The sequence below is a fragment of the Musa acuminata genome, chromosome BXJ3-1 (genome assembly GCF_036884655.1).
Source record: "Musa acuminata AAA Group cultivar baxijiao chromosome BXJ3-1, Cavendish_Baxijiao_AAA, whole genome shotgun sequence".
Classification (NCBI taxonomy): Eukaryota; Viridiplantae; Streptophyta; class Magnoliopsida; order Zingiberales; family Musaceae; genus Musa; species Musa acuminata.
In genome coordinates this window covers 10,871,870-10,899,627 of record NC_088349.1, presented here as the reverse complement: position 1 = coordinate 10,899,627, position 27,758 = coordinate 10,871,870, and the positions used below count along the sequence as shown (strand labels likewise).

Genomic DNA, 27,758 nt, shown 5'->3' with positions numbered 1-27,758 from the left:
TGAAAAATAGTGTATTTTATTGAGTAGATTTTGTTTTTGAGAGTGGGTAAGTGATCTGAAAAATAGTATGTTTAAAGGTTAAGATGGCACACATTAACGTTTTTTTTTTTTTTTTTTTGTATAACGAGTGATCGAACCATGAAAATAATATATTTAGAGATTCAAACAATATCCCTTAATTTTTTTGTGCAATAAGAGATATATTTTTTTTTAACGTTATGAGGATAGACATATGATCGAACTACGAAAAACGTATATTTAGAAGTTAGACGCATACATTAATCCATTTTTGTGCAATAAATAATTTTTTTTTTAAAGACAGATCAACGATAGACATGGGAAATAGTATAATCCCCTATTGCTTTTCGGAAAAAAAGTATTCATTGAGTTTCATAACAGACATGGGCAGTTTCATTGTGATCTAACAGGAAAATTTCAGTCATATTCATAATGATAAATTCTACATTTATTTAGAGAAAGAATAAATTAAAACAAAGGGATCAGCCCAACAAAAAGCATCAAACAATCCACTTCCAACAGTGACACAGTTTCATCTCTGCTGGTAATGTACTTTTATTACTGATATAACTGGAACAACAAGCGACAACTAAGGCAGGAAAATGGATCAAGTCCAACTCAATCTAAATTTCGTGCCTCATATTCAACACAAGGCAATCATTCCCTCCGAACTATCAGATGCAATGCAAGAGAACCAACCCCACCGGCAAAGATCCAGCAGAAACGAGACACAAACAGCTGATCACTTGCAATTAAGCTGAGTTCCAAAGGATGGTAGTCTCTGCGATCATGGAAGTGACAACATAAGGATCCATGTTGGAAGCAGGCCTTCGGTCTTCGAAATAACCTGATCAAGTAAATGCGCAAAAACACATCCATTTTAGTATGGCATGTATCTTTTAATTGATAAATAACAGAAGGATACCCAAATTTTGATTGAAAAAGAGATGTTATCGACCTTTGCCAGATTTTTCAGTGTCACGTCCAACGCGAATCGATGCCCCACGGTTCGCTACTCCCTGTCGATGATGAGAAGAAGCTAAGGATTACAAGTTCTTTTTTGTGAATAAAACATAGCTCTACCGATCAAGGATCGTGTACCCAAACGAAGGTGTTGATATCAGCAGTCTCATGGCGCCCGGTGAGGCGGCGCTCGTTCCCTTCTCCATAGGCAGCTATGTGCTCCTTGTGCCTCAGGCCAAGTTTCTGAATTGCCTCCTTGATGACTTCATACCCTCCATTACTCCTCATGGACTTAGTACTGGCAATTACAAAAGGAACAAAAAAGATGTTAGCAACATAAGGAAAGTCAGAAACTTGATCCCCAACCATCTCGTTGATGGCATCACCTGTAATTCGTGTGAGCACCAGCACCATTCCAATCACCCTGAAGCACCAAAACAGTCACAAAGCGACCACAATGCTATCGACACAAGACATGAATTCATGTTTGCAGATCAAGACAACAAATTGACGTCACCTGAATCGGCTTTGGATCAAAGGAAAGCACCACTCCAGCGATCTCTGTAATTCGCTGTTCGCAGAGAGATCCAAGTGCAATTAAGTTGGAAACTCAAATTGCTTCACACCATATAAGAGAAGTATGAAATCGCCAATCAAATCATAAGTCTTTCTGAGTCAGGCATTACCTCAAGTATGTAGCGAGCAACCCACAGCTGGTCACCAGCCGAGATGCCAACACAAGGCCCTACTTGAAACTCCCACTGCAGCACGCATGACATTGCCCAGAGGTGACGACAAGTGCAAGAAGACCAACCTTTAACACCATAAAAGGACTCCAATTTACCTGGCCCGGCATGACCTCTCCATTGATGCCACTGATGTCGATTCCCGCATAGAGACAGGCTTTGTAGTGGGCATCAACAATGTCACGCCCAAAAGCTTTGTCAGCACCAGCAGAGCAGTAGTAAGGGCCCTGTTACAAGTTCACATCCATTTCCCGAGTTACACCACAAGTTCCTATCCCTCTAGGGTTTCATACTGTTAAACAATTCATATGAAATAATAGCATGCCATCATCAAACCAGTCAAAGATTTATGAGTTGGGAGAACACAAGATTTGCTTCAGCTACAATAGATCTGTTGAGACCATATTTTCATGTCCCCAATAATTAGAGATTCTACAAATCCAGATTCAGGAACAAATTACCTGAGGGCCAGGAAAGCCTCCAATGGGCCACCCAAGAGGCCACTTGACATCCTTCCGGAGGAGAGTGTACTCTTGCTCGATCCCAAACCTATCAAGGGAAGAACAAACATCGCGTTGGTGGTAACCTTGGTAGACCAACCTCAGACAAATCATCAGGTGTAAGACAACATAAACCAAAGCTGTACCAGGTTTCTTCTGCAGCAACTGCAGGGTTGCTGAAGATCTTAGCAGCATTGTGTCTTTTGTTGGTGGGAATCGGCTCTCCTTGTGGTGTGTAGCAATCACACATTACCTCAAATAGGAAACAAAGGAATCACTTCTCATGAAGGAAGCCCAAAACGAAGATACCAAAATAGACTTACAAGGATGTCGTTGCCCCTCCTGAAAGGGTCCCTGTAAATAGCTTGAGGACTGTAGACAAGAAGAGTGTCCAACTCTCATAACAAAGACGATGAGAACTTGACCAAACAAAGATCACAATGAAGAGGAATGCGAACACATACTAGAGGATCACTTCGCTGTCCTGTCCGGGAGCTTGGCCGGTGCTCGAACCATCATAGTTCCACCTTGGAAGCTGGCTGGGGTCACCGACAGGGCCTGAGAGCGTCTGCCGATCGGAAGCGTGTGTACATCAATCAAACAGGACAGCAAGCAAAGAACATCATAAATTTGAATGAACTATATACCCTTGCTTTGCTCCTGATGTCCATGCCGGACCCCCCAACCCTGTTGCATACACACACAGAAAACAAAAGGCACCATCACTTCACATTAGATTCGAGGAGGAGAAAGAAACAAGACTCAACAGATCAATCCATCTCATTCAATAATTCATCATCCTATCACGAGAAATCCTCAGACTCTACGAAGAAGAAAAAAAAATCTGCTTTTTGATTTTGATGTTTGTACAAAATCCAACAGTGACCAAATGCTAGAGACCAAATGGCAGAAAACTATATCCAAGAAACAAGCAATAATCTAAAGCTAGAAGGACAGAGTAGAACAAGAGAAATAACTTTCAGATGAACAAAGTGACATACCATATGTACTCAGCAATGATCTTCTCAGTGCAGTCAGAGAGGTTGAGGTTGATAAGATCTGTGAGCAGAGACATGGCTGAGTGCAAGAAGGCAAATACACAAAGAGCTGGTATCTTCTCTTCCCTGAGATCTCAAGAGTGAGGAAGGGGAGGTTGGGAGGAAGGGGCGTTATATAGGGAAGAGAGTGGTGGAGGGAGGTACACAGAGATCAAAATGGTGGAGGTAATATGCATCCGACATGCACACCTCCGAGAAGAGTGCAGATTGAGGTAGGCAATGCAGAGTGTGACATTTGAGATGAAGAATAATAGGTTGAAAAGTGCCAATTGAATTTACTGTATGACTTATTATATTCTTCATCAAATTTTCTATGAGAAGAAAAAAGATTTGATCTTTACTTCATTTGCAGCAAAATTGTTTTCTTTATTGGATTGATTGCATCCTCTTTTATCTTCAATCCAGAACTAGAAAAACCATCTATGAAACTGAGGTGCATGGGAGCAAGCAACAGCATGGCAGTAGGCACCGAGTTCATGCAATTTGCTGCCTGCCTGCCTGCCTGCAGTTTAGATCATCTGCTGGTCTTCACAGAATCAAAATTCCGACATGATCAAGATCAAAAGGAACAAAGAACAACATAAAATTGATCTACTTGCAGCTAAAAACCTCTTGAAGACCCACAGATTTAAGGCACGTAATCATGTGAGTAATAAATGACATGACAGAATCTTTCATCATGCAATATTAGGATAAAACAATTATCAACCTCTGGACGAAGATCTAAGAGGAGATAAAGACATGTCGTAAGTTAGCTTGGTCGACTTGATTGCTTTGCAGGCTAATAATAGTCTCTAAGCTGCATTTATTTATATGGAGTCGAAATGATTGTAAGGTCTTCTAACCATTCTCTGATCTCCGCTCCACAACCGTTGACTTTCTAAACAAAAGAAAATCCAATCTCATTAGCGTGATGGTTTTTGCTTTCGGAATCAACTCACCATCAAGTTGCCTTTATCATGCCTTACGGAGGCACAACAAATGCTTCGATTAATTAGTACTAGTAGGGATCTATCTGGTTGACCCTTCGTGGTGAATCTTATATTAGGACACTTGAGGACTCTTTTAGTTGAACTCTGCATCTTCTTGCATCATCAGTTTGTGGTCATTTGCTAGGCTATCGATTATAAAAACATCATCATGGCTATCAAGGGATGGTATTCTCTTCATAAAAGAACACTTTCTTAATGTGTTTTGTTGTTCTCATCCGAGTGGAATCCATTGATGATTCAGATGAGAAAAACAACAGATAGGAGTAGGGGGGGAGGGCATAAAAGAATGGACTCGAATTATAGCGATGTCACATGAATACAATTCAGTCTTTGCTTCCTTACAAGTTTGATCACAGTTGTCCACTTTTAATAAAACAAGTACATATACATATGACTTTTAAGATGAAAGCGTCGTTTAGTGGAAGCTTTTGCTTCGAATATCTAAAACTTAAATGTTTTTTTATAGCATTCGAACCAAAGCAAAAAGGAAGAGAAAAATTACAAAGAACAGGAATCTTAAAAAGGAAAAGGGTTTTAAGAGTACATAGGAAATATTAGCTATTTTTTAATATCTATCATTCATGATTAGCCAAAGACATTATTAGGAAAATACGACTAAGTTTTTCTTTTAATTATGTTGCAGTCAACTAAAGGCAGAAAATATAACTTCCCTTTTTGATGCTGCAAAGCATTGTTTGGTTCGCTGTCGATGTCATGTCCTGCCGATCTCACACGTACTGTTTCGCAACGATGCAGCGCTACATCTTGCGAGTGGCAGGTCACGAGGAAAGTAGTAAGTAGTGCAACCCAGTTGAGACAAGTGGTCGGTCAGCTGCGTGGGGGACTCTGATTCTTCCGGCATCCACTTTGGTGTTTCTGGCGAGATATCGTCCTTCTTATCCTACCCATACTACTTTGAAATGATAAGCCATGAAGAAAGAGATTAAATATAAACCCCAATCCACGCAAGTGGTAGTTCAGCTGCATGGGGCTGATTCTTCTTCTGCCATCCACTTGGCATCTCTGGCAAGATGGCTTGATGGAGAGTTCTCATCCAAACTTGAGAGTCACAATTACCGGACTCTGTCCTGCCAAGGAACTCAGGTCAGCTGGGTGGAGTGCTGCCCATGCAATGCCTGAATAGATTTAAAGCAAAAGGTGGTGGTGCAAGCAACGAGGACCGCATAAATAATTGACAGCATTGACAAGGAGGATCAGATGCTAAGAATACTTATCTTCTGCAGAAACGTCGACGGTGGTAAAAAGAAGGAGCCTCATGTGGCCACCGTCTTCCTCCGGCTAGGAAATGGCTGACAACGTCAGATGCATTTATGGAGCCAAGATGGGTTGCCAATTTTGGTTCCTGCACAAGCAAAGACGTATATGGTCAAACACAATCTGTTGATACAATCTATATGATACAATGTGTTGCATTGTACCTCAAACACATATATAGTCAAGTCATTCAGGTATACAAGAATTTGGATGTCCAGCCCGATATCAAACAATAGACAGAGGAAAAAAGAGGCAGAAACTCAACACCCACTTGACAATGTATACCTCATCTAGACTAAAATAATACACCCTAACAACCTGGGATGTAAGTTGTTCAGTCATCAAACTTAATCTGACCAGGACCATTAATTGTGGCAGGCTACAGATAAAATAGAAAAGATGAAAAACCTAGGCTTGTATTAATAAATGATGTACAAGAACCATAAATTAGTAATACACATGCCTTCCCACAGACATGAAACTGGTGTTACAGTACTGAAAATACCTAACCATTTGTTACAACAAATTGGGCTGAGAAGCAAGTTGCTTTACATCAGCCTGTAGACCGTAAATCAAATGGTTCGATAAAACGAGCAGACCTTCGTCTTCTTTTCCCATCAGGTGTAAACCTGATGATGCTGCCCTTACCAAGCTTAGCAGAGAACCTGCCATTCTGAGCTGCTGAGTTTGAGGGTGAGATGGCCTCTGAAGTAGAGAAATTAGTTTTCTTGCACACTTTTCTAACAGGTGACTTCAATCTTTTCCTTGCTGAACGGTCATTAATGTCCCCTCTTCTGCTACCGTTGCCAGTGAGCTTGACATAAAAAGGATTTAAATCCGTGTGGCATACTAACTCACCCTTGGCTGGAGCTGTTTGGAGATCAACATTCCCATTATTTACCTGACACAAAAAAATGAGAATCAGAAAAGTACCACTAGAAATAAGAACAAAATTATTGATTTACTTGAAAGAATAGTTCCATAGCACATCGTTCCAAGAAAATTTTTGCCAATAGGCAGAAAATAAGAAACCAGTACAAACCAGCTGCAGCAGTGCAGAAAACATTCTAGCAACTTCATGTTTGGATTGACCCTTAACAACATTTGTAAAGGGTATGCCATCTCCACTCTCTGCTTCTATCAAAAGTTTGTCCAAGATTCTCTCACCATACAAGTGAATATCAAAAGGCGGGCATATCTCCTGTAAAATGAAGTTTATAAAAAAGAAAATGCTTTATGAAATCCAGAATAAATGTATTTTTTTGTACTATGATATAGATCTGAACAGCAGGTGCATGAAACAGGTTCCTATAACTTACTTGCTCTTCCAAACTTTGCTCAACTCGCTGCTTCCATGTTGAAACCCGTGCAGCCATCTCTGTCTGCTTCTCAGTTTCGGCTATGCTAGCAAGCAGGGAATCCTATACCAATATATTATACCACAGTTTGAAAGCAATCAATTGCATAGCAAACCCCATATATATATATATATATATATATATATATATATATAAACTAATGGTAGTTACTACGAAGCAAAAAACACAAAATATAGTCACAAGCTAACCATAAAAAGATTATGAAACAAAACTTGAGAGAATCCAATTTTACAAACACCTGTGCAACACAAGTTTCATCGATATTATTTCCAATTTTATGTATCCCTGTCTCACCATTTAGCTATGCTACGAACAACATCCTTAATAGTCCAACAATGCACATATCATGCTAGACTGCATGTACCAATATACATGGAAGGGAAGAGAAGTTTATCTTACTCAAAATTAAGGACAGAAGACATTTGTCTCAAATGACAAGGTCCTCAAGGATAGACAACCACAAGTCCAAATGAGAGAAAGAATAGAGGCTTCGTTTATCAAGACCATTGGATATATTTCTCACAACATCTTCATGCATGTGTAGTCCACAGCCGGTGGTTGTTTGTGTCGTGATTTATAATACCAATTGTATCGGTACACACACCAACCAGGATTTACCGGTTCAATCAAACATCAGTATCCATTCAATTTAGTATCACTCGACGTATCACTTCTTTATAATTTTTTCTATAAATATCAGATGGCACAGATCAGTTTACCATTAGGTACCTAGGTATCATACAAGATGTTGTAACCAATATCAGAGTTTAAAACATTGGTTCATGTTATAGTAGTTGAGATATGCTGTTACTAACATTATCCTTCTTGATCTTCAAACCCAATTGACTTTCCTGACTAATGAAACTGAGTCTACTTTGGACATGTGAAATCACCCAAGATTACACCTTGCAGTGTTATAATGATACCTACATATGAACTGAATCTGAATATGTCACTGGATGAGTTATTGTTAAATACATCAAGAAGACAAAACCGATGCAGGCACAAGCAGGAGAAAAAGTACTGTCAAATAATCATATAAAAGAATTATAATTTAACATCTTGAGAATCTAATACATTAGAAGTTAAAAAACCTTTAAAAACCAAAGAATTTACTTAAAATATTATCTTTGCAGTTGATTTTTAAAGCATATAATCAGCCGGTTGGATAGCATCCAACTCACAGATACATCTGGAATGATTCTGTGGGAGACAAGATCCAAGGAAAAGTGCCTCTCGTTTGCCACTGTTGCACAGATTTCATTCATATATTATATTTATTGTAACAGCAAACATCCATCAATGTCCATGTCTATTACATTATCAGATTAGCTTTTCAGTCCTATCCACATAACATCACTAATAGGTCTGAATCAATGCCCTACTTTTATATTGGTAACGTAACTAATTCATCTGATACTCATCATTATCTACCTTACATGTATTTTCATATTATCTGTAGTTGGTATGATTGGACCGCAACCAGTTTAAATCAGACATAGTTCAAACTATAGTAATTATCATGTGCATAACTGAATTTGAAAATACTGATTCGAAGTGGATATTGAGATAAAAGTGGTTAGATGGTGTGTCCAGAAAAATGATCATCACTTACATGATAAAGGTAGGAGCTATAACATATGAGAGAGCTGAATCCAATCATTAAAGAAATCACCATTTTCACTACAACTGAGCTAGATAATAGTAAGACATTGCATCCAGAAAAATCATTATCATTTACATGACAAAGGCAGGAATAATAACTTATGAAAAAGGGATAGAGAGAGAGGGAGAGGTGAATCCAAAAACTTAGAAATTATCTTCCGCTGTTCATGTCCAGAAAGTTGTGGGCAAATCAGGTACCATTCACAGAATTGTATTAATGCAGTTATGCAGGTCAGACAAGTTCAGATCCGCACATTAAGCAATTATTTTTTCTGGATGTAGCACATAATGTAAAATTTTTAATGGTCATCCAATCAGTGCAATAATTTTTTACCATCTGAGCTTCTAGAAATATCATAGGTGCCTAGAATCAGTCTACAGAAATATCAACTGAAGTGATTGTTAGAAATCATTACACAATTTTTTTCAAAATATAAAAAGTATTATTGCTGAAGAAGGCTATTACATACTAATCCATGCTCCTCAGAGCATAAAAGAGGAGAAAAACTCGAAGGCCATTCGTTTTTCCAGGTCTCGTGGTCTTTGTGTTTTTAGCATATTGTGCCGACCTGTGTGCACAATCATTTCCTTCTCTATATGCACAACTATTTCCTTCTTTATAATGTGGGAGAAGTTGTAACAATCAAAAAAGGAAACAAGAGACCAAATCATTCCACAATTAAAATGACACCTGGTACAACTAGAAAATATATACATAATATAAAAGTTTCACTTTTGTTCCTTTACCAGGTGTGCCCGACACAAATCTTCAAGGTTTGCATGCAAATCTGGATTCTCTTGTTCGAAAGCTTTAACACCATCAGAGGTATTTGCACCATCACCTTGCTGCATATGAATGATATGTAAGGCATCAAATCAAAGATAACCTAGATAACTAATAGAGTCAAAAGCAGAATGTTAATATAATGTAACCTTTTCATTGCAGAGAGGTCCTTCTGCATCTGTATCATACATCTCATTTGGTAAATCAGTTTCCTCTTGACTAAAGTCAGGAACATCATTCTCAACTCCATTCTCACCATTGCCATCCCCAAAATCACAAAAACAGTCATAGGTTACTTCTTCTCCAAAGTTGAGAGTTCTTCTTAGCTACATTCAGAGAGATGATCTGAGATTATTTATATAATATGTGCTTGGAATGTATATAGGTAACATCAAGTAAACAAACTTCTAGAAAGCACCTTTTCAAAGAGAGGCAGTGGTTCAGATTCGTGCAATCTTTTCTGCAAACTTTGTTGTGCTTTAAATGATTCTGCAAACTCTGGATCAATGATAGCATCAAGTTTTGCAATAGGAAACTGAGAAGTCTGGGTGTTCCGCCTAGAATAATGAGTCACATGCCTTCCAAATCCCTTTACTATTAAAACAAGGCAGGAGCCAAAAAGTTAGACAAAGAAAGAGAGATATCTCCTTATAAAGAAAGTGAAGCCTCACCTCTTTTAAATGGTTTTACTTTCAAGTTTCCTGGTTCATGAGGATTCAATGGCTTCCAGGGATCATCAATATCGTCATCAGATTCATCCTGAGGATTTGAACATGCAAAATTGGGTTCATCTACATGATGCATGTCATCATCAGGATAACCATGGTCAACATGTGATCCAGCAAACTGGGTGTCATTGTTGATCCCAAAGCCATAACAATCCTCTGAAAATTCATTTATATTTATGCCTTGGTTTTTCCCAAGACTTGATTTATGAGCAGTTCCCCCAGATCTTATAATTGGAGATTTTAATGGACTGCGGCGCTTTTTAGATCTCACTGAACTGCCTGTTCTTGAAAAATCATAAACTGCTCTAGCATCACAAGGATCTAACAAAAGAAAATCTCCATAAAAATCACAGGTTGCTAACTGCAATAACAAAATAAGACTGAGTTAACATAAAAAATTCATAATTTCAAAAGGGACCAAAACATGCATAAGTTTAGATACTAAATTACCAGATACGTTTCTAATTCACTACCGTCACCACAGGAATCTAAACAGTCTCCTTCTAGCACAAGCAAATTGGCAGGAGGCTTGGCAAAATGCTTTGAAGATTCGTTTTTCTCAGGCTCACCATCCAGACAATTCTTTGCTACAACTGATTTATGAAAATTACTTACCAGGTCAGTGTTGGATTCACCTTCGAGCTAGCAAAACAAACAGCAAATACTGTTTACCTGGCACATCATCTAACCCCAAAAAAAATTCATTCCCTTCATCAAAAAATGCATTGGATTCATCTCCATTTGCATCTGGCTGACTAGAAGCATTTTCATCTTGATGATGCCTGCAAAGATGTACAAAAATATTATAGGAAGTTTCAAGGCTTAAATATTTTAAGAAAGAAAAATAAAGTTTCTTGAGTAAAAGAAAACTCTGTTGGCATATATAAAAATGAAATCAAGATATGCTAGATAGACTTTGACCGGTCCCAACCTATGACGGCCCAGAAAAATGGCCCTGTTTGGCCAGATTATAGGGCTGCACAATTCAGTTGTTCCTATTTCCTGCAGGGCCTTCCTATGATTCTGATAAGTAGGTTCTCATGGCAATCATATCAACACCCATTCTGCACTGATATGACTTGGGGATGACATGGACCCACATGATCTGTTTAAATCTAGATTCGGAAATTCCTACATGGACAATGAGAGGCAGCCTCTACTGTTCCTACTGGCAGGAACTTATTATAACTTAGAACAGAAAAAAAAAAAAAAAAAAGAACAAAGTATAGAAACACATATTTCAAATGACACACATCTACTATCATGAACTACAGAAGGAAAAACGATAATCTCAAAGTATCAAGAGTCTATTGAAGATGAGTTCAAGATAGACAAAGGGAATCTGTACATGCTGCACTATACAAAGTTACAGATAGAGTGGCATATGAATGGCATGAGATAAGTAACTCCCTGACTACAAGAAAACCATAAAATTGCTTTAAACAAATCAACACGTAGGGTAAACAGACTTCAACCAAGAACCTAGCTAATAAAGCACTGACAGATTAGTTGTGAAACAATTTGCGAAACCTCTAGCCCATACGGTTAAGGACTAAGGATTGCAGATACTAATTCATAATTCTTTGAATATTGTGTAGTATATATATATTCAACAATTGAAATTACTGCTGCGTTATGACTCTGATAAACACAAATAACTGAAAAAAAGAGTTTCGAAGTGTGAATTTAAAATAGCAAATTCACCAAAAACATACAGGCGAATTCAACAATTTATAACTTCTGATGAATGAATAAAAAGTTTTTAGTTGTATATTAATAGAGACACATCACAAGAAGCAACAGTAGCCCACTCATTCTTGATGTGAAATAGTAATACCATTTTTCGTTTATATGAGATGCAATGCAGTAAAAGCTAGAAATTGTGAACTTTACTCATGAATCAATGACAGGACAAGGGTTTATTGGATCAACCATCCAGAAAGATATCCACAAACCTACCAAATATGTCAAAAAGGTTTAGAAACCAAACCTCTTCTGCGAAAGAAACTCCAAGGCATGCAAGACCAGCGAATGAAGGAAATCGACCTTCCGGCTATACACCTGAATGGAGCCCTGTAGCAGCAGCGCAGCTAAACCCCAATTCCCCATTTTTAAAGACAAAAAAATCAAGAAAATCAGAAAAAATCGGGGAGTAAAGAAGAAAACTTAACCAGGGATCTAAAATAAGAGACCTTCGGCAAAGTTCACGGAGTTGAGCTCGTGGTCCTGATCAGAAGAAATCTCGCCGGAGCAGATCTTCAAGAGGTACTCCTCAAGCTTCTTGGCGAGGTCGACCTCCCAGTTAGATTGGAGGTCGCGATTGGGTTGGAGGAAGTGGAATCGCGTTCCACCGGACTCGTCGCATCCCACTAAGTCGTCTCTACCGCTCATCTTCAAAAGACGGAGGTGAAACACCCATCGGCGGCCCTAGCTCCTCGGCCCCATCGCGAAGGCGGAGATCCAAGATCACGGAATCGAAAGAAGAACCCTAGGCAACGAAATCTTGGCGTTGATCGGAAGCTAGGGTTTGAAGCGTCTCGACCTGGAAGTGGAACCCTAACGAGCAAACGAGAGAGATGGAAATGTTTTTCGTTTTCCCGCCCGACGATTTGAAGCAAGAAAGGGGCCGAGCGGAGCACGATAACACGCTCGATCACAGCCGTCGAATGGATAGATCAGGTCACGGGATGTGCAAGACATCACAGGAACTCAAATAGAAAGAGAACAATAAAACGTTAATTGAGGGGGCCATTATAGCATTATTTGTTATTTATCTCTTAATTTATGTCATGACGTTTACTCTCTAAAGTAAAAGTAAGAAAGATTTATGACGTAAGATTTGCTCTTTTTATTTTTTATTCTTTCTATTATAGGATATTTGTTTTAAAAACATGTTTGAAAGCCATCTTCAATTGCGAAGCTTTGGGACGTGAATATAGAAAATAATTCAGCAGTTTCAAAAACAAATGGATGTAAGAAAAAAAAGAAGAAAAGATCAATGCAATTTGATCAAACGCATCACAAAATAAAAACAAATGACAATCTAAACGAGTATATAGATAATATGAAACTTTCAACTCTTTTTAGTCATTCAAGATCCCTATTAATGCAATCTTAACCAAAGACTTGTAAGTTAAAGTAATTAAAAACATTAATTTATTGAGTTAAATTTATTATTCTGCAGACAATCAAGAAGAGTGTTAAGCCAAAAAGCCTCATCAATGTTCAAAAGATGATAAATATCTCTACAATTCAGAGGAACGTATCAACCAGAAAAGTTTCTTAGGTAATTAATGTTCTAAAATTAAGGTTGGAAATAATTGCAGACAGTTGCTCATTAATATTGTACTGGTTCGTGTTACAACTATAAGAACCAAAGAAAAAAAAGACTCCCAAATAAGTGGAAATAGAATATAATGATAATAATAATAATGATAATGATGATTATGACAATAGATTATATTCCACGGGGCACAAAGACTACAATGTACAATTTCTAATTGCATTTGGGATTGTGGCCTCAGCTAAACAGTTCAAAGAACTGGATCTCACCAGAAGACCTAGGGCTCATATGGTATTCTAATTAGGAAAAAAGTTACAAAACCACATGAGCAGATCATGCCTAAGCAGAAAAGAATGGCTGACAAGATGTCAGACTGTGTACCGTTCATCCCAATCCTAGCCACCACCAACAGGACAAGCTCTAATACAAATTGAGAAGATATACAACTTTATACCGGGCGATCCGGTCACAGAAATAAATCTTATTGCCGTGGTGCAGGCAATTAAGAAGCTGAGATCACTGCCGAGGCCTGAAGCAGATGCAAGAATAACAGGCATTCAAGGTTTTGATTGCTCTGGCATGTTCAATGATAATCTAGAAATCTCAGGACGAGGGGAAGAATGGTGTGATTCTTCGAGTATTTGTATTTCCTACATATCAGAATCCAAAGTAAAATGCATTCTAAAATTTAGTTAACCAGTTTTCTAAGAGGGAACTTGAGAAACTTGGAAGAACAAAATCACGAAAACATGACAAGTTGATGATACACTTTGATGCGGAAAAACAAGTTGGAAAACACCACAAACCTGTGAAACAGCTGAGGATGTAGTGTTGAGGGACATCAGATGAGATTTAGACTGCACCCGATGCCTGCGCTGCATTTGCTCAAACTGTTGCAGCCTTGCAGGAAAGTTGATTGCATTACAAACATTTGCAGCATCTTGAGTTTTATTGTCCTCCATTATTTGTAAAATCTGGGAATATGGGTTTCCTGATGACGAATGCTTTAGTTGTTCAATACTGACTGCGTAAGATGGTACAGTTTTTAAACGAGTCCGTAATATCTTGAATGCTGCACTTTGCTGCATGCATATAATAAGAGAATAAGTAGTTAACAAGTGTACAATGAACCAAGAGAAACAGCAACCACAGGATATACACTTATGCTGAGCTTTAAGCTAATAGGCCAGAAACACTTTCGAAAACAACAGATTCCTAGTTTGATAATTTAAATTTGGTTTATTCCCAACAATTCAGTTGAATGTATGCTTTCTTAGTTGCAGAGCTACCCCCAGCTTAACATAATTTACTGGCAGCCCATTTAGTTCTGTGTAATTTGTGGCAATATCAAGAAGGTGGACTTCAGTGCAGTGGAATTCCTGAATATTTCATTCCTTGATGCATGGTTTGATAAAAATGTACATGGAAAAGTGATGGTGAGGGATTATGCTAATGTATAATAGATGGTTGATAATTAAAGTTCATACACTTGGAAGATAGAAGTAGACATGAGGATTAAACTCGCACTTTGCCTACTCGACACCAGACTAGGGTCCAAACAAACTTCAAAGGGCTCTTGGATTTTCTTCAAGAAACTTCATTTGCCCTAGAATACCATATGCAGTTAACCGCAGTTACGAGTCCATGTGCATTATATTTATGAACATTTGCTAGTCTTTTACTCATGGTTCTAAGTACCATCCGGATTGGCTCTTATTGAGCAGTATTTGGCAGTCGACAGCAAACCAGCACATGGACCAACCTTTTCCATGTCCAGTTCAGGCCTCCCTCTTTTCCTCCTGTGACTCCCACCCATTCCTGCTGGCCTGGGTACTCCTCTTCCTCACCTCTGTACCTTTCAAGGTACCACAGCACGTACCATCATACCATTTGTCAACACACTAATACAAACCAAAACCACAAGAGTCAGGCCAGCTTCCTGCTCCTACAATTTATACCATCGTTTTACTTTATAAACAAGTACCTTCTTGCTCAATATTTTGACAGCATAGGAGAACAGACAAAATAAACTAGAATGCACCATCTGCATTATTGACCTCCCGTGTTTATCAGCAACCATAACTCCAAATATATACATGTAACTCACATGCCACTTTCATTGTGCAAAACACCATGTCTCAGAAATATATATATTTGAAGTAAAATTATGAAAGAGTATCAACAATCCCATTGAATATTTCCAAAATAACGCAAGGCCAAGCCTCCTTTCTGCCTCAAGTTTCTACCTTCCTAATTTTGGAGCATTCTTGTTCTACCTCTCCAAATGAATGATGTCCTTCAACAGAGTTATCCACAAGGATAGCTACAACCTCAACCTCATTTTGGCAAAGCTTAGTCATCTTCTAACCTGTAACCTTTCAAGTAATGTCCAAACTTCCAAGCTCACTAACACCTTTGCAACCCCACCTTGGAGCCCTACCATTAAGCCAAATGTTTCAGAAGACGAGCCACAACACCTATGCAACATCTTAATACAGTGTGTGCCTAGGTTATTTAAACATGTAGATACCATGCAATGAAGTCACCAGGTGCTCGCCTAGGTGGCCAGGCGAGGCGAGAGCGCCCGCCTATTGGGTTGGTCAGGTGACTTCACTCAGGCATGGCCCAGGCACTCGCCTTGGCCCAAGTGCGCCCGCCTGATTAAACTTAGGCGAGGTCAAGCCTGAACCAAACCAAAATGGTATTATCTGGTTCGATTGAACAGGTTATCTAACGCAAAAATCCCACTTCCCCATGCGCAACTCATGCCCTAACACAGAAATCCCTCTTTCCCACTATGTTTCTGCACGGTGGCAGAGTTCCTCCCATCGGCAAACAATGGCAGCAGCAGCGGTGACGGCGTCTTTCTCCAACAGCAACGGCGACGTCTTCCTCCAGCGGCAGCAACAGCGATGATGTCTTCCTCCAGCAGCAACAGCGGCGGCGTCTTCCTCCGATGGCAACAGTGGCAGCTTCTTCCCCTCCCTCCTACCTCTGCCCCGTCCACCCCCACGGGCCTCGTCGTAGCACCCCCTCCCCCAATCGCTCTTCCCTCCTCCCCGTTCACCGCTGCCTTCTTCCACTCCCTCTTCCCCATTCACTGCTGCTTTCTTCCCCATTCATCAGTGCCTTCTTTGCTGTTTGTCAATTTTTATGGTTATGTTTCAATTTTTAGATAAATCAGAGTTGATTATTTTGGTCTAAGTTTGTGAGAACAGCAGCTGCTTACTGTGGTGAACAGAAGCTGCCATCTAGGTTAAGTTGACCTGGGAGCTCTCTAGTGGGGCTTGAGCAGCCCTGTTTATAATAATTAACAGCAGCTATTTATTTTTATTAATCATGAAATATATTTTTTAAATTATAATATTCGGGAGCGTCTCGCTTCGCTCGAGTGAGCACCTAGCTCCTCGGATATTTTGGGTGCCTAGCGCTTTTGACTACACTAATACTATGACATCTGAAACAGCAAAAGCTGAAAGGCATCTACAAAACAGAAAAAACCATACAACTACAAATTAGTGAGTCATATCAGTTAGCTAATAAACAGGGAGAGTAAAGCGGAAGGATGGGGATGGGAAGGTTGAATTGACAAAAAGCTAGCATCCAGATTCAAGAATAGAAAGATTAACAACCCTTCATATTTCCTCTGTTTTCTTTACTTTTTATTCGCTCCCTCCCTTTTATAGTTTTTCTTTCTTTTTTGGCTCTGGATAGTGTGTTACTTGTGAAACCATCAAAATGTAAGGGGTTATCACTTGTGAGTTCCATGACTCAGCAAGTTCTGCTTTGGTGTAGCGACAGTTCATGCAGCAACTGCAACTAGAAAAGGTTTTTGGTTGGTTATCAGCCCCTCGCCTCCACCATAATTGTTTGGTAGTATATTCATCATAGCCTACAGACACAGAAATTTGTCTCAAAGCTGGTTTTCTCGAACAGTAACTAGACCAATTTCTGAGGCTACAAGTTGTAGCTTGCCTTATGAATGACATTTCTTCACTGAGACATGCACAGATCTGTTGAAGAAAACTATTTTAATTAAAATAATATCATAAATATGCAGACACAAGTAATGCAATAGCTGCACAAACATATAACTTAGTACATCCTTAGTTGAATATCTTATTGTTTATGGAGACTCCATCCAACAATTTAGATTGGCATCTTATTGTTGAATGCAAAAACATACATCTTTATTGTAAGTCAGTATCAATTTAACTACCGACATGAATCATGTCAACCACTTGGTTTCTGTCAAGTATGTGCTCAATCAGGTAGTAAAAATCTGTTTTTCAAATATTCAAGCCTAATGGAGACAAAGTTTGAGCTTCCTAAAAAATGAACAATATACATGCACCAACAGAGAAACATACCTGTGGCAGAAGCAATAAAAGACCATACAGAGTCTTCAATAGCCATGTATGTTTTCCAGGCTCAAGAAGCTGTACAATTACGGTATATTAGTTGAAACATCAGAAAGAAGACCATGTACAGGTATCTGAAGCAAATATTGCTTATTAAAGATGAAAATGAGAACTCGTTCATCTAGCAAAAGACAGAAAAAGGTGCACCTCAACAAAACTCAATGCCAGAAAAACGTGCAACAGAAAGCCAACAAAAGAAGTCAATAAGTCAAAGCACAAGGGATGTCATATCAGGGCTGATCAACTATAATAAACATCACAGAAGATAGCTCTGGACAAAATCTTCATATTCTAGGTAATCTGTTAAAACCAGGAATAGCTTCAGTTGTAAGGGCTTCGTGACTTGGTCTTCCCTCAAGTACTTCTTTCAATTGCTTTCTGACAAAACTAGTCTTCTTACCAACAGAGGAAGTTAACCAACCAATGCCATTTATGCACCACTCAGGCCAGTGAGCCAAACATGGCTGGACTTGGCCAACAATTGAATGATACTGCACAATGACCACCACTGCTGACATGGCCAACACTCATGAATGATCGCTAGCACCAGCTGGCTGAACACAGTCGACAACCATCCAGATTGTCAAACTAACGAACTTGATCCTAGACTCAACGTTAAATGCAAAAATGCATCAGGATTGGGCTGGTCATAGACTTCCAATTTGTGAACCTGATCCACTTAACCAAGTTGGTTCGATCCAACCTCAAACGGATTAAACTTGGCTCATACTTTCAGCTGGTTTAAGTGAACTAACTAAAGGTGGAGACCAACTTGTAATAGGTAGATCCTTCTACAAAATCAAGAGTCATAGCTGTGAGAACTTGCGTGAATCTAGAGCAGCTTGTTATGTAATTAAATGATTACACAGCAATAGGATTACTCATTTCAATTACTTTATGCCGAATGAATAGCACAGTTATGCTCAAATCTTTTAATACAAGCATAGTTGGATATGCAGCACATAACATGTAAGCATGATATTTTCAGTAAACACTACTATATCTACTAAAAGCCTACATAACTTTTTGTTTTTTGTTAAGAACTAACAACCAAACAGCTCGCTATAAAAGAATGGGAACCAATGTTTTCATACAACAATATATTATTCAACTCTTCACTAACAGATGCTACACATAACAACGGACGCTGGTATCCATGGAGAACCAAAGGCATCTCAAAATAATACATACTTGGCTGAGGTACATTGAGTTCACAGGAATTGATTGAATAACAAAAGATGGACTGCTACAAGATGAGCAGGATGCCATGTGCACTATGTAGGCACATATTCAATCAAACTACTGCCAAACAGGACTTCGTATTCAACAATTCATGACAGCGAGATGGATCACTACCAAAAGCAAGGAAAATAAAGAAATAAATGAGTTGTATAGGAACTGTGCCTGCAATCTCAAGTAAGCAAAAATTGGAGTCTCAAGAAGTCGGACTAATTTGTCCAGCTGCACCAAGAACTTTCCATCGATGTCTTCTTCCCCTAGTGACTGGATTACAGAACTGGCATGATTGTATGCCTTCAATGAAAGGTGATAATAGTCAGAGCAATTGAAGTGATAGATACAGGCAAAATATCCAGGTAGCAATTATATAATATATATGGCACCTGCGCTAGTAAACACAAACTGATTGTTGCCATCGGTGAATGGCACCAAGAAGAATACAATGATACAAATAAGTCCATGCCCAAAGATGTCACCAATGAATGCTTTAGGAGAATTCGCAACCCAGCCAATTCTGATGATGCAAGTAAAATCAAATTCAATGCCTACACAAAGAAAGTTATGTTAGAAAAAATTTCCCCCTCTTTTTGGCTCTGTGCAATGTTAATAATGTCCATTATTGTGATCAGAAATTGAAAGAAAAAAGATACCTGAACCATAACCGATGAAAAATCCAAGTCTGATTCACCCTCTAAAATTAAGGAAAATTCTCGGTAAACACGTTCTGCATCCAAAAGGACACAAAGTCGGCGTACAATCATAGCCCCACGCCTGAAAAAAGATTGTAATAATTCAATTTTGCCAACTGTACAAGTTACAAATACACATTATAGGTGTGTGCAGACCAACAATGAACTAGAGATTTATACTATGTTGGATTATAAGAAGAATTAACAGTCTCAGTTTACTTCATTGTTCATACATAAAGATTGTAGTGAAAAGGATAAGAATCGACTGGCCTTTCGAGAAGTGCACGGTCAATTTTAAAATTATAGACTACTAGCTCAACAAGGCGGCAAAAGTATTCAGCATCTTTTGCTATGCAAGCATGCACATCAAGCACCAAGAGGACAACCTGCCAACAAGAAAAACCCTCATAAATACAGCAGCAGAATAGCAGCAATGCTACGTTGATTGACCACAGGAAATTGTATTATTTTGAATAAAATATATAAGATGAATTTAGATGGTACACTTCATAACACCAGCCCAACAGTGAGCATATATTGACCATATAAATGCAACTCCACAATAGCAGATATATTAGAACAGCATACCCATATGATGAGAGGGAAGGCTACATCTCAAGTTGGTCGCATAATACAGACCATAAACATTGATGACAATAAATGATAATACTATGAAACAGAAAAGGCCTATAAGTAGATTGAGCATATGACATATAAGCTATATTAGGAAAATTTTAAGAGACACTAAAAGCCTTAAGAGAAGACAGTTGTTTCGGCACTATTGGCGAACTTAATAAAATAATTTATAGATGTGATGAAGATAGTGAAGATGCTTCTAAGATGTTTGACATCTTTAATAAGCAATACGTACATACCAAACATAAGTTAAGAAATTTCTACCATATATGCTTGCCAGCATTTGCTGGCAAGTACAGAAAATTTAAGAATAGTAACAAACAAAATTTGTTCAGGTCCTTTTCTAACTGGCAAAATTTGTCAGCACTAAATGGGTTAGTTCTGGAACAGTAAGAATCTCTTAAGGTTTCGCTACAAATATATATAGCTGATCAACCATATAACCTAAGATTTGGAGCACTTTGCCTACATTTGCACCTTCTTTGCACTTTTGAGTTTCAAACACGCATAGGAAAACAAAGTAGGCAATATAAAATTCTCCCAAGAAAGCAATGCAAGAAAATACAAGATGACAGCAGATAATTTATCTTCCCAAACTCCTTTTCCTTACAATCTGATATAGCACAAATAATGGCACTACAAGATGGATGAATATAGTGTAAATTCTTTATTTGTTCTAAACCATGTTTACCCCTGATATCCTTATCCTACCGAATGATGTTTGACAGGTAAAACAGTGATATTTAATTAGTGTTAATCTTGCACCAAAAAAATAAATATTTGATATTAAGATTCAGATCCAAACATGGAAACAAAGACTGCTCTGCAAAAAAAGCATATTAGGTTAATATGAATTTTATAGTTTATACTATCAAGCAAGGATTTTAATTTTGAATAATACCGCTCATACCGGGCAGTACATACCGGTCCGCCAGCAGCCTAGTACGCGGACTGCCCGCTACCAGGCGGCACTATCGATTGGGGTTGTTTCCGCCCCATTAACACCCTAAATCGGTCAGTGACGATCGATTTCGACCATCACCGCCCACTACCGGATGGTATTAGCCAAGGGAAAAGAAAGCAAAGGGAGAACTTGGAGATCCGGCGTTGCTCTCCCTCGACGAACCCAATCCGCCGCTGCCCTCCCCCGCCAAACACCGCAGATGAGATGTCGCCTCCTCGTCTGAGGCGACGAGGCCTCGACGTTGTCGACGACTTCTCCTCATTCACGCAGGGAGAAGAAACCTCAGCGACATCGCAGGGAGAAGAAACCGAGCGTCGTCGAGGCGACGTTTCTTCTCCCCACGCGGACAGAAAAACGAGACGACGTCGTCTTTTTTTTTAACTTATATATATATATATATATATATATATATATATATATATATATATATATATATATATATATATATACCGAGTGGTACACCAAAATATAACGCTCGGTATACTCGTACCGTACCGATACTTCGGTTCGGTACGAAATTATAAACCTTGCTATCAAGTACATACAATTATTAAACACTCGGATAGGAGAAAACAAAAGATATTGAAGGATGAACTACAAAAAGGAAGATATTATCCATGCATGCCACTGCAGAAGTCTAACTGCTTGGGTGTCAATTCCATACCATCTTATACGAAGAGTCAGATGGAGCCTGTCTTGTCCACTTTTGGTTGACTCAACTACATGACAAAAGCAGCAACATGCCAATATATGAAGAAAATGCAACCAAGACACCACATGAACATTTTTATAACCAATGAATTTTGATTGATTGAATCATTGAAAGAAGCCTCCAGGAGATGACAACATGTGAATGCATGATACATGCTTACAAGTGGCATACATAAAAAATTCATTATTATTCCCCCTTTGCCTAGTCTTCAGCCCCAGCAATGTGTAAGTTCACAGGGAGTATGGTGCCATGTGTGATTGGCCCTTTTTTCTTTCTTGTCAATGAAAGACAATTTAATTTTGGCATGCTAATGAATGTCATTTATCTGGCCAATGGCATTCTACATTGTCAAATACAGCCATTAAATCAAGTCTGGAACACACACAAATCAGATAAAAGGTTTATCATTTAGAGGATTAATCAAGAAGAATCTTCGAAGAAGTACCTCATCCGAAGAATCTGAAAGTGCACTCAACAAGGAGTCATATGTATGATTCAAATATGAAATGACCTGTTCAAAAAAAATTATAAACTTATTCCTGTACTAGAAAAGCTTTGTATAAGTTGGAGGACAAAAGCAACAAAAAACAGTGGCTTAACCAACCTGATTCCTCATATAACTAATGGATACAAAAACAAACAATGTATTGAGATAACTGAATATGCTAATAATTAGTCAACAAATGCAACTCTTCATGCTAACTTCAACAAAGTAAACAAAGGTACTATTTTGATTGAAAATTACTACATGTGCGGATGAATGATATCACTAACCAATTACCTCAGTTCGATGCTGAGCCAAAAGCGTTGCTATCCAATGCAGCGCTTCAATTCGAGTAGTCTCCCATTCACTGGTTAAGTCTCTGAGATGATTATAAAAAAAATACCATTTAGTTCCATAAGTATATAGAAGACCTATAAAAAGGTTTGTTGTACAAAAAACAACCCTTCCATACAAATTTCTCTTGTCACCCATTTAGAGACACATGAGGTGCATTAACATGTATATAAATTGCACAAGTAACCTTAAAGCCAAACTAATCGCAGGCGACTAAAAACTGCACCTCCTTGCAATAGAAAGGATGGCATGGATATTAAATCCATCAGATGGATCAGCTCGAATGGCACGAAGCTCTTCATTGGTTTCACGAGCAACCTGTACATGAAAAGCATATGAAGGAGAATGGTATTTTTATTGCAAAGGTGATTACGAACAACTACAGCAAATGAGCATTAGACTTACTACTCTTATCTTCTCCTCCTTGTCAGATATGCAAGGTAATATAGCTCCCAAAATATCCGCATAGTAAGGAACAAGTTGTTCTCCACCAAGTCTTACAAACTCATTAATCTGCATTATCAATGCAGTTTAATTATATGTTCTAACAAATAATAATTTAATTACAAAGATAAAGATGAGATGACTTTTCCATAGGTTGAGGATGCCTAACTTCAAAATTTTAGAGAAGAGAATTATTGATCAAGAAACTATGAAGAAACATTTTATCAGAACTCCGTATCCAGACCGTAAAAAGAAAGAAATTAACTTTTACCCATGTGATTGATGTCAACCGAGTGAATTCATCTGGAGAACCTGCCCTTTGTACCAAAATTTCTGCCATACGACCATAATCTACATTCTTCAAGATGGAAAAACAGGAATTAAGAAAAATAGGACAGCGACAACCATATTATGCACTATGGTCTCTAGAGATGACAGCTACCAGATTTGAGACTAAGGAAGATTCACAGATACAGACAGACACACACAGGAATGCTGAAAGATAATCCATTGAAAGAAGCCTTACTGGAGAATTCTTTATTTCTTGAAGAAACTCAGAAAGCGCGGAATCTGCTTGCTGTCGTATTTCATGACTGGAGTCACTTAACATGTTAAACAAACCTGCAAAAATTAATTGCTCACCTATGACACCACAGCAGCGCAAACAAAAAAGTAGAGTTTTCTTTTTTTCAGATATATTACCATCAAGAAAATCAGGAAGGAAGCCAAGCATATCAATCTCTGGAACACTATCCAACACAGTGATCCAGCCAACTAGAAATTGTCGTACGTAAGGGTTAAGCACATTCATGCGCTCCCTTAGAAGTGGTATAAATTCTTCTATGCTTCAAAGAGATTTAGAAAATAAATAATAGTCATGCAAAGATATTTCAAGTGAAGTACATACAGAAATGAAGAAAATAAACAACGTAAGCCCAGCTGGTGCACCTGAATTGGTCACTGTCTGTCACAATATCCTGGCGAACATATTAAACCCAACTTTAGATAGCAACAAATCTTCAGAAATATTGTTTACAAGTTAGAAACAACAGAGTTAAATTTACTTTTATGAGCCGGTCTAAAAGATGAGCTGCACTCTGAACATTAGGATCTGAGTCTGCTGAAAGCTTACATAGTGCATCAAATATCTTGTTAAAGAAGATTATAAAATCTCCTCTTACAACCTAAAAAATACACAGTAAGAACATAGCTAATACATTAATGTACAAGACAATTTCAAAACATATCCAGACTGATTTGGCAAAGGCAATAGGTCCATACTTACCTTTGCAATATTATACAATGCTTCACAAGCATAATAGCGAACTCTGCTGTCTTGGTCAGCAAAAGAATTGAGTACTGGTGGTACAATTTGCTGAGAATTGGATGATCCAAGGAAAAAATGTTTTAGCTAAAATTCATAATATACCTTAGAAATAGTAAACTAAAAAAGCAATTCAACTTTCCTGCTCAAGCATTAGAACAAGATCATTGAGAATCAGAAAATATATGAACAGAAACTTATTCACATCATAGCAGGAAAACTATCACTTATAACTAACAAAAGTCCTATGATAATGAAGCTTATATTATCAGCATCATCCAAGCCAGTCACTGTGGTGTCCGCAATAAAGCACAACTTCAAAATCAAGAAGACTCCATGAACAGATACCCATTCATGTTATACCTGGAAAACTATCATTTATAACTACCAAAAGTCCTATGATCATGAAGACTACATAATCAGCATCATCCAAGACTTTCCAGTCACTTTTGTGTCCGCAATAAAGCACAACTTTGAAATCAAGAAGACTCCACTCTCGACCTGATGTCAAATTTCCAGAGTTGGTATTTATTTCCCAGCTAAACAAGTATAGCCAAATGTGAATTGTGGAAGGACTAAAGAGCTAAGATGTTGTATAAAAACCAAGCAAGTTACCATTGCAATTTAAGCTCGTATAACAAGAGAGAAACTCTCCAAAATTATTGTTGAAACTTGAGAGAACTTCAAAGAACAGAGGAAAACATGCTTATAAGAGTGATATTTGTCTCAGGATCTGAATGAGCTGAAAGAAGACAGCCCTACATAGATTATGAGGATAGAGATATTAAAAATGTCTTTTGAACATAAGTTTAGCTTTTTGATAGTAACAACCTTCTTGTATAAACTGCATAATTACTTTCATTTGTTTGGTTATGAATGCCTTGCACTAGCAGAAAGGCTACATAATCATTTAGTATATTGCAAGTCAACCTTCTATAACCAAGCGCCATCATGTCCATTCATACCAACTCCATCCATTTCTTCCTCGATCATCTTCTTTTTAGCTGCCCTTTGTGGCACTTCCACCTTCATTTGAACAACCTTACAGTTTCATGCATTACAGAATTTTTTGGACATATCTAAAATAATGCATGGATTGTTAGCACAATGATCCATCTTCAGTAATTCTGCATGTGGCAAACATGCTTTGTTTTGGCACTAGGCAACTGCATTCATCAAGACCCAAGACCACAAAGATCAGTGGCACATGAAAGGCACAGGTGTGCAACAACTGTTGTTGATTCACCTAGATAGAAAAAAAAGTGTAAGGTTGCACCAAGTGTAACTAGTTCATTCTCTAATAGAAAAAAAAGAACATTAACATTGTTGATTCACCTAGATAGCTCTGAATCTATCATTTTATAATCTAACCTTCAATTTATGAATATATCTAGACCATTTTCACAAAAGGGTGAGACTTAGTCTCATAGTAAGGTTGCCCCTTCAAGACCCTAGTTGAGTAGGATCCGAGTCAAAGAAAGCCTCACACAACATATAAGTATTGGGGGGAGCCTCGTGCACTAGGCACCTTCTTTTGCAGCAATTTCACTTTTTGCCTATCTTTTATTCACCAGCTTATCCTCTGAAACAACACTAAGACAAAATAACGGGGTACAGCACATTATGTAGATCGTCTATACTTGGTTATTATAAGATGTTCATCATTGATTTCAATAAAGCTTCTTGATTCACGTATTCATTAGTTCGATTCAAATTAATGCTAGACATATTTTCATAGTATGTTAAGAAATGTGATGCATCTTCGAGATGATTTCAACCCCAGATATGCTAAAGATTAATTTCCTATCTTCCGATGGAATATATTACATCGTGATATGTCGAGTAAGAATTAAGAAGACAATTCTTTAGAATGAATACCAAATTTGGCTTAGTCCATTTAATCTTTAAGTGGAGTTGTTCCTTCATTTGCATGACACGTACAACTTTCTCAGTGAAGCACAGTATACTATTTGGGAAAGTAGAGGAAACTTTTATATCTTCCTTGTAATTAACCTTTTCCCATGTGAATTAACCAGATCCAAACATAGCTCAGCGCGAATGTATATCATCATGCAACTCGTGGTGCATAAATGACAAATTTGTTATTGGTGGCCAATTAAAAACTCAAATGAATGTTGAAAGATACAACACCATACTTGTAATCGAGGAAAAGGGCAAAGATATTCTGTATTTTGCATATTGCTAACCTTAAGATGCTGAGCAGCTTCCGCCGACAATCCAACAGTAGCTGCTGCAAACCCTATTAAGCCACCCTGAAAGTGAAACAGCCAGCGACATTGTTGGCAACGAAGATCAAAAAGTGAGCTACCCAACTCCAAAACAACACTGCTCAGAATGAACGACCACAGGGTTTCAGACTTCTAAATCGAACCTTCCTATGGTTTGCCTGAGGCGAGTAAGCGAATTCTGTGGTCAACAGGTTAATCAAGGCCGATATCTTCTCATGCTCCCTGGCCACCGCGAGTTGCTTGACTATCCCTTCAATCTGCGCTCTCACAACATCCGAATTCAACCATTCGCATAGCAAACAACCAACCAGCCATCACAAGATAAACAAAAGGGCATCGGCCACAATACCTCGAGGGCCGCATTCTTCCGCTTCTCGTATAGCTTATCAGCAAGGTTCCGGAGAACGGACGCCGGGATCAAGGACAAGGCGTCGGTCATGTCGCCCGGGCGCACCAGGGTAGGGATTTCGAGGGTACCGATCAAGGATCGAGGCGGGTGGCCGTCTCCGGACCTTCTCCTCCACGAATCAGAACATCGCGGAGGGTAGAATCGCGTCGGACCCGATCGGAACCCTACACGGGCAAATCGGGAAAACTACCCCAACTATAGCAAGGCTTCCGTAAGGAGGAGACGAGAAGATCCGGCAGAGAGAGAGAGAAAGAGAGCGAGCTCGAGAAATCTTTCCTTTTTCCGTGAGCTCTCACTATTTCCACGCCCTTTGCTTTCTTCTTTTTCTTTTGTTTCCTTTCCCGTTTTCTACGCCTCGCTTTCACCGCTTCGGCTCCTGGCCTTTTTGCTTAATCATCCCTGCCACATGGCACCGTTACACTGACACCCTTCCCCGTGCGGA

At 38.5% G+C, this 27,758-nt stretch overlaps 3 protein-coding genes across 4 annotated transcripts; all 3 read right to left on the bottom strand.

Moving 5' to 3' along the window:
- Positions 1-518: 518 nt before the first annotated feature.
- On the bottom strand, positions 519-3,566 carry LOC135628131 (glutamine synthetase nodule isozyme-like). Its single transcript, XM_065134607.1, has 13 exons — positions 3,229-3,566; positions 2,875-2,914; positions 2,692-2,795; positions 2,551-2,599; positions 2,374-2,480; positions 2,189-2,276; positions 1,826-1,954; positions 1,668-1,742; positions 1,499-1,552; positions 1,368-1,405; positions 1,120-1,279; positions 977-1,037; positions 519-865 (listed from the first exon to the last, which is right to left on the bottom strand). Exons 1-13 carry the CDS (start codon positions 3,300-3,302, stop codon positions 771-773), a joined length of 1,074 nt encoding a protein of 357 aa, XP_064990679.1. The 5' UTR covers positions 3,303-3,566; the 3' UTR covers positions 519-770.
- A 2,374-nt stretch (positions 3,567-5,940) lies between these two features.
- LOC103990864 (condensin-2 complex subunit H2) lies at positions 5,941-13,372 on the bottom strand. Its single transcript, XM_009410152.3, has 11 exons — positions 12,301-13,372; positions 12,099-12,198; positions 10,781-10,890; positions 10,559-10,701; positions 10,052-10,469; positions 9,799-9,974; positions 9,530-9,706; positions 9,344-9,442; positions 6,872-6,973; positions 6,595-6,753; positions 5,941-6,453 (listed from the first exon to the last, which is right to left on the bottom strand). The coding sequence occupies exons 1-11, from the start codon at positions 12,497-12,499 to the stop codon at positions 6,106-6,108; spliced, it is 2,031 nt and encodes a 676-aa protein (XP_009408427.2). The 5' UTR covers positions 12,500-13,372; the 3' UTR covers positions 5,941-6,105.
- Positions 13,373-13,509: 137 nt separating this feature from the next.
- Positions 13,510-27,698, bottom strand: LOC135584971 (protein VAC14 homolog). Of its 2 annotated transcripts, XM_065136259.1 has the most exons (20): positions 27,257-27,698; positions 27,051-27,164; positions 26,866-26,931; positions 24,620-24,709; positions 24,399-24,518; positions 24,283-24,311; positions 24,037-24,179; positions 23,861-23,955; positions 23,606-23,692; positions 23,296-23,403; positions 23,117-23,208; positions 22,834-22,915; positions 22,498-22,563; positions 20,011-20,126; positions 19,702-19,822; positions 19,435-19,596; positions 19,217-19,345; positions 17,762-17,830; positions 14,198-14,473; positions 13,510-14,041 (listed from the first exon to the last, which is right to left on the bottom strand). In XM_065136259.1, exons 1-20 carry the CDS (start codon positions 27,344-27,346, stop codon positions 13,949-13,951), a joined length of 2,148 nt encoding a protein of 715 aa, XP_064992331.1. In that variant the 5' UTR covers positions 27,347-27,698; the 3' UTR covers positions 13,510-13,948. The 2 variants fall into 2 exon arrangements, with proteins under 2 accessions (XP_064992331.1, XP_064992330.1); XM_065136258.1 differs by lacking the exons at positions 13,510-14,041; positions 14,198-14,473; positions 17,762-17,830; positions 22,498-22,563 and having other exon boundaries at positions 19,008-19,345; positions 27,257-27,694.
- Between the last annotated feature and the right edge of the window lie 60 nt (positions 27,699-27,758).

Coding starts and splice junctions, on each gene's coding strand:
- LOC103990864 (XM_009410152.3), bottom strand. CDS start 12,499: ATGAGCGGTAGAGACGACTTAGTGGGATGCGACGAGTCCGGTGGAACG. Junction 10,891..12,098: donor GAGTTTCTTTCGCAGAAGAG/GTTTGGTTTCTA, acceptor ACATCTTTGCAG/GCATCATCAAGATGAAAATG. Junction 9,975..10,051: donor AGTAAAACCATTTAAAAGAG/GTGAGGCTTCAC, acceptor TTGTTTTAATAG/TAAAGGGATTTGGAAGGCAT.
- LOC135628131 (XM_065134607.1), bottom strand. CDS start 3,302: ATGTCTCTGCTCACAGATCTTATCAACCTCAACCTCTCTGACTGCACT. Junction 1,955..2,188: donor GAGGCTTTCCTGGCCCTCAG/GTAATTTGTTCC, acceptor AACTTGTAACAG/GGCCCTTACTACTGCTCTGC. Junction 1,038..1,119: donor ATATCAACACCTTCGTTTGG/GTACACGATCCT, acceptor CATCATCGACAG/GGAGTAGCGAACCGTGGGGC.
- LOC135584971 (XM_065136259.1), bottom strand. CDS start 27,346: ATGACCGACGCCTTGTCCTTGATCCCGGCGTCCGTTCTCCGGAACCTT. Junction 23,209..23,295: donor AGGAGGAGAAGATAAGAGTA/GTAAGTCTAATG, acceptor TTTCATGTACAG/GTTGCTCGTGAAACCAATGA. Junction 19,823..20,010: donor GACCGTGCACTTCTCGAAAG/GCCAGTCGATTC, acceptor ATCTTTTTTCAG/GCGTGGGGCTATGATTGTAC.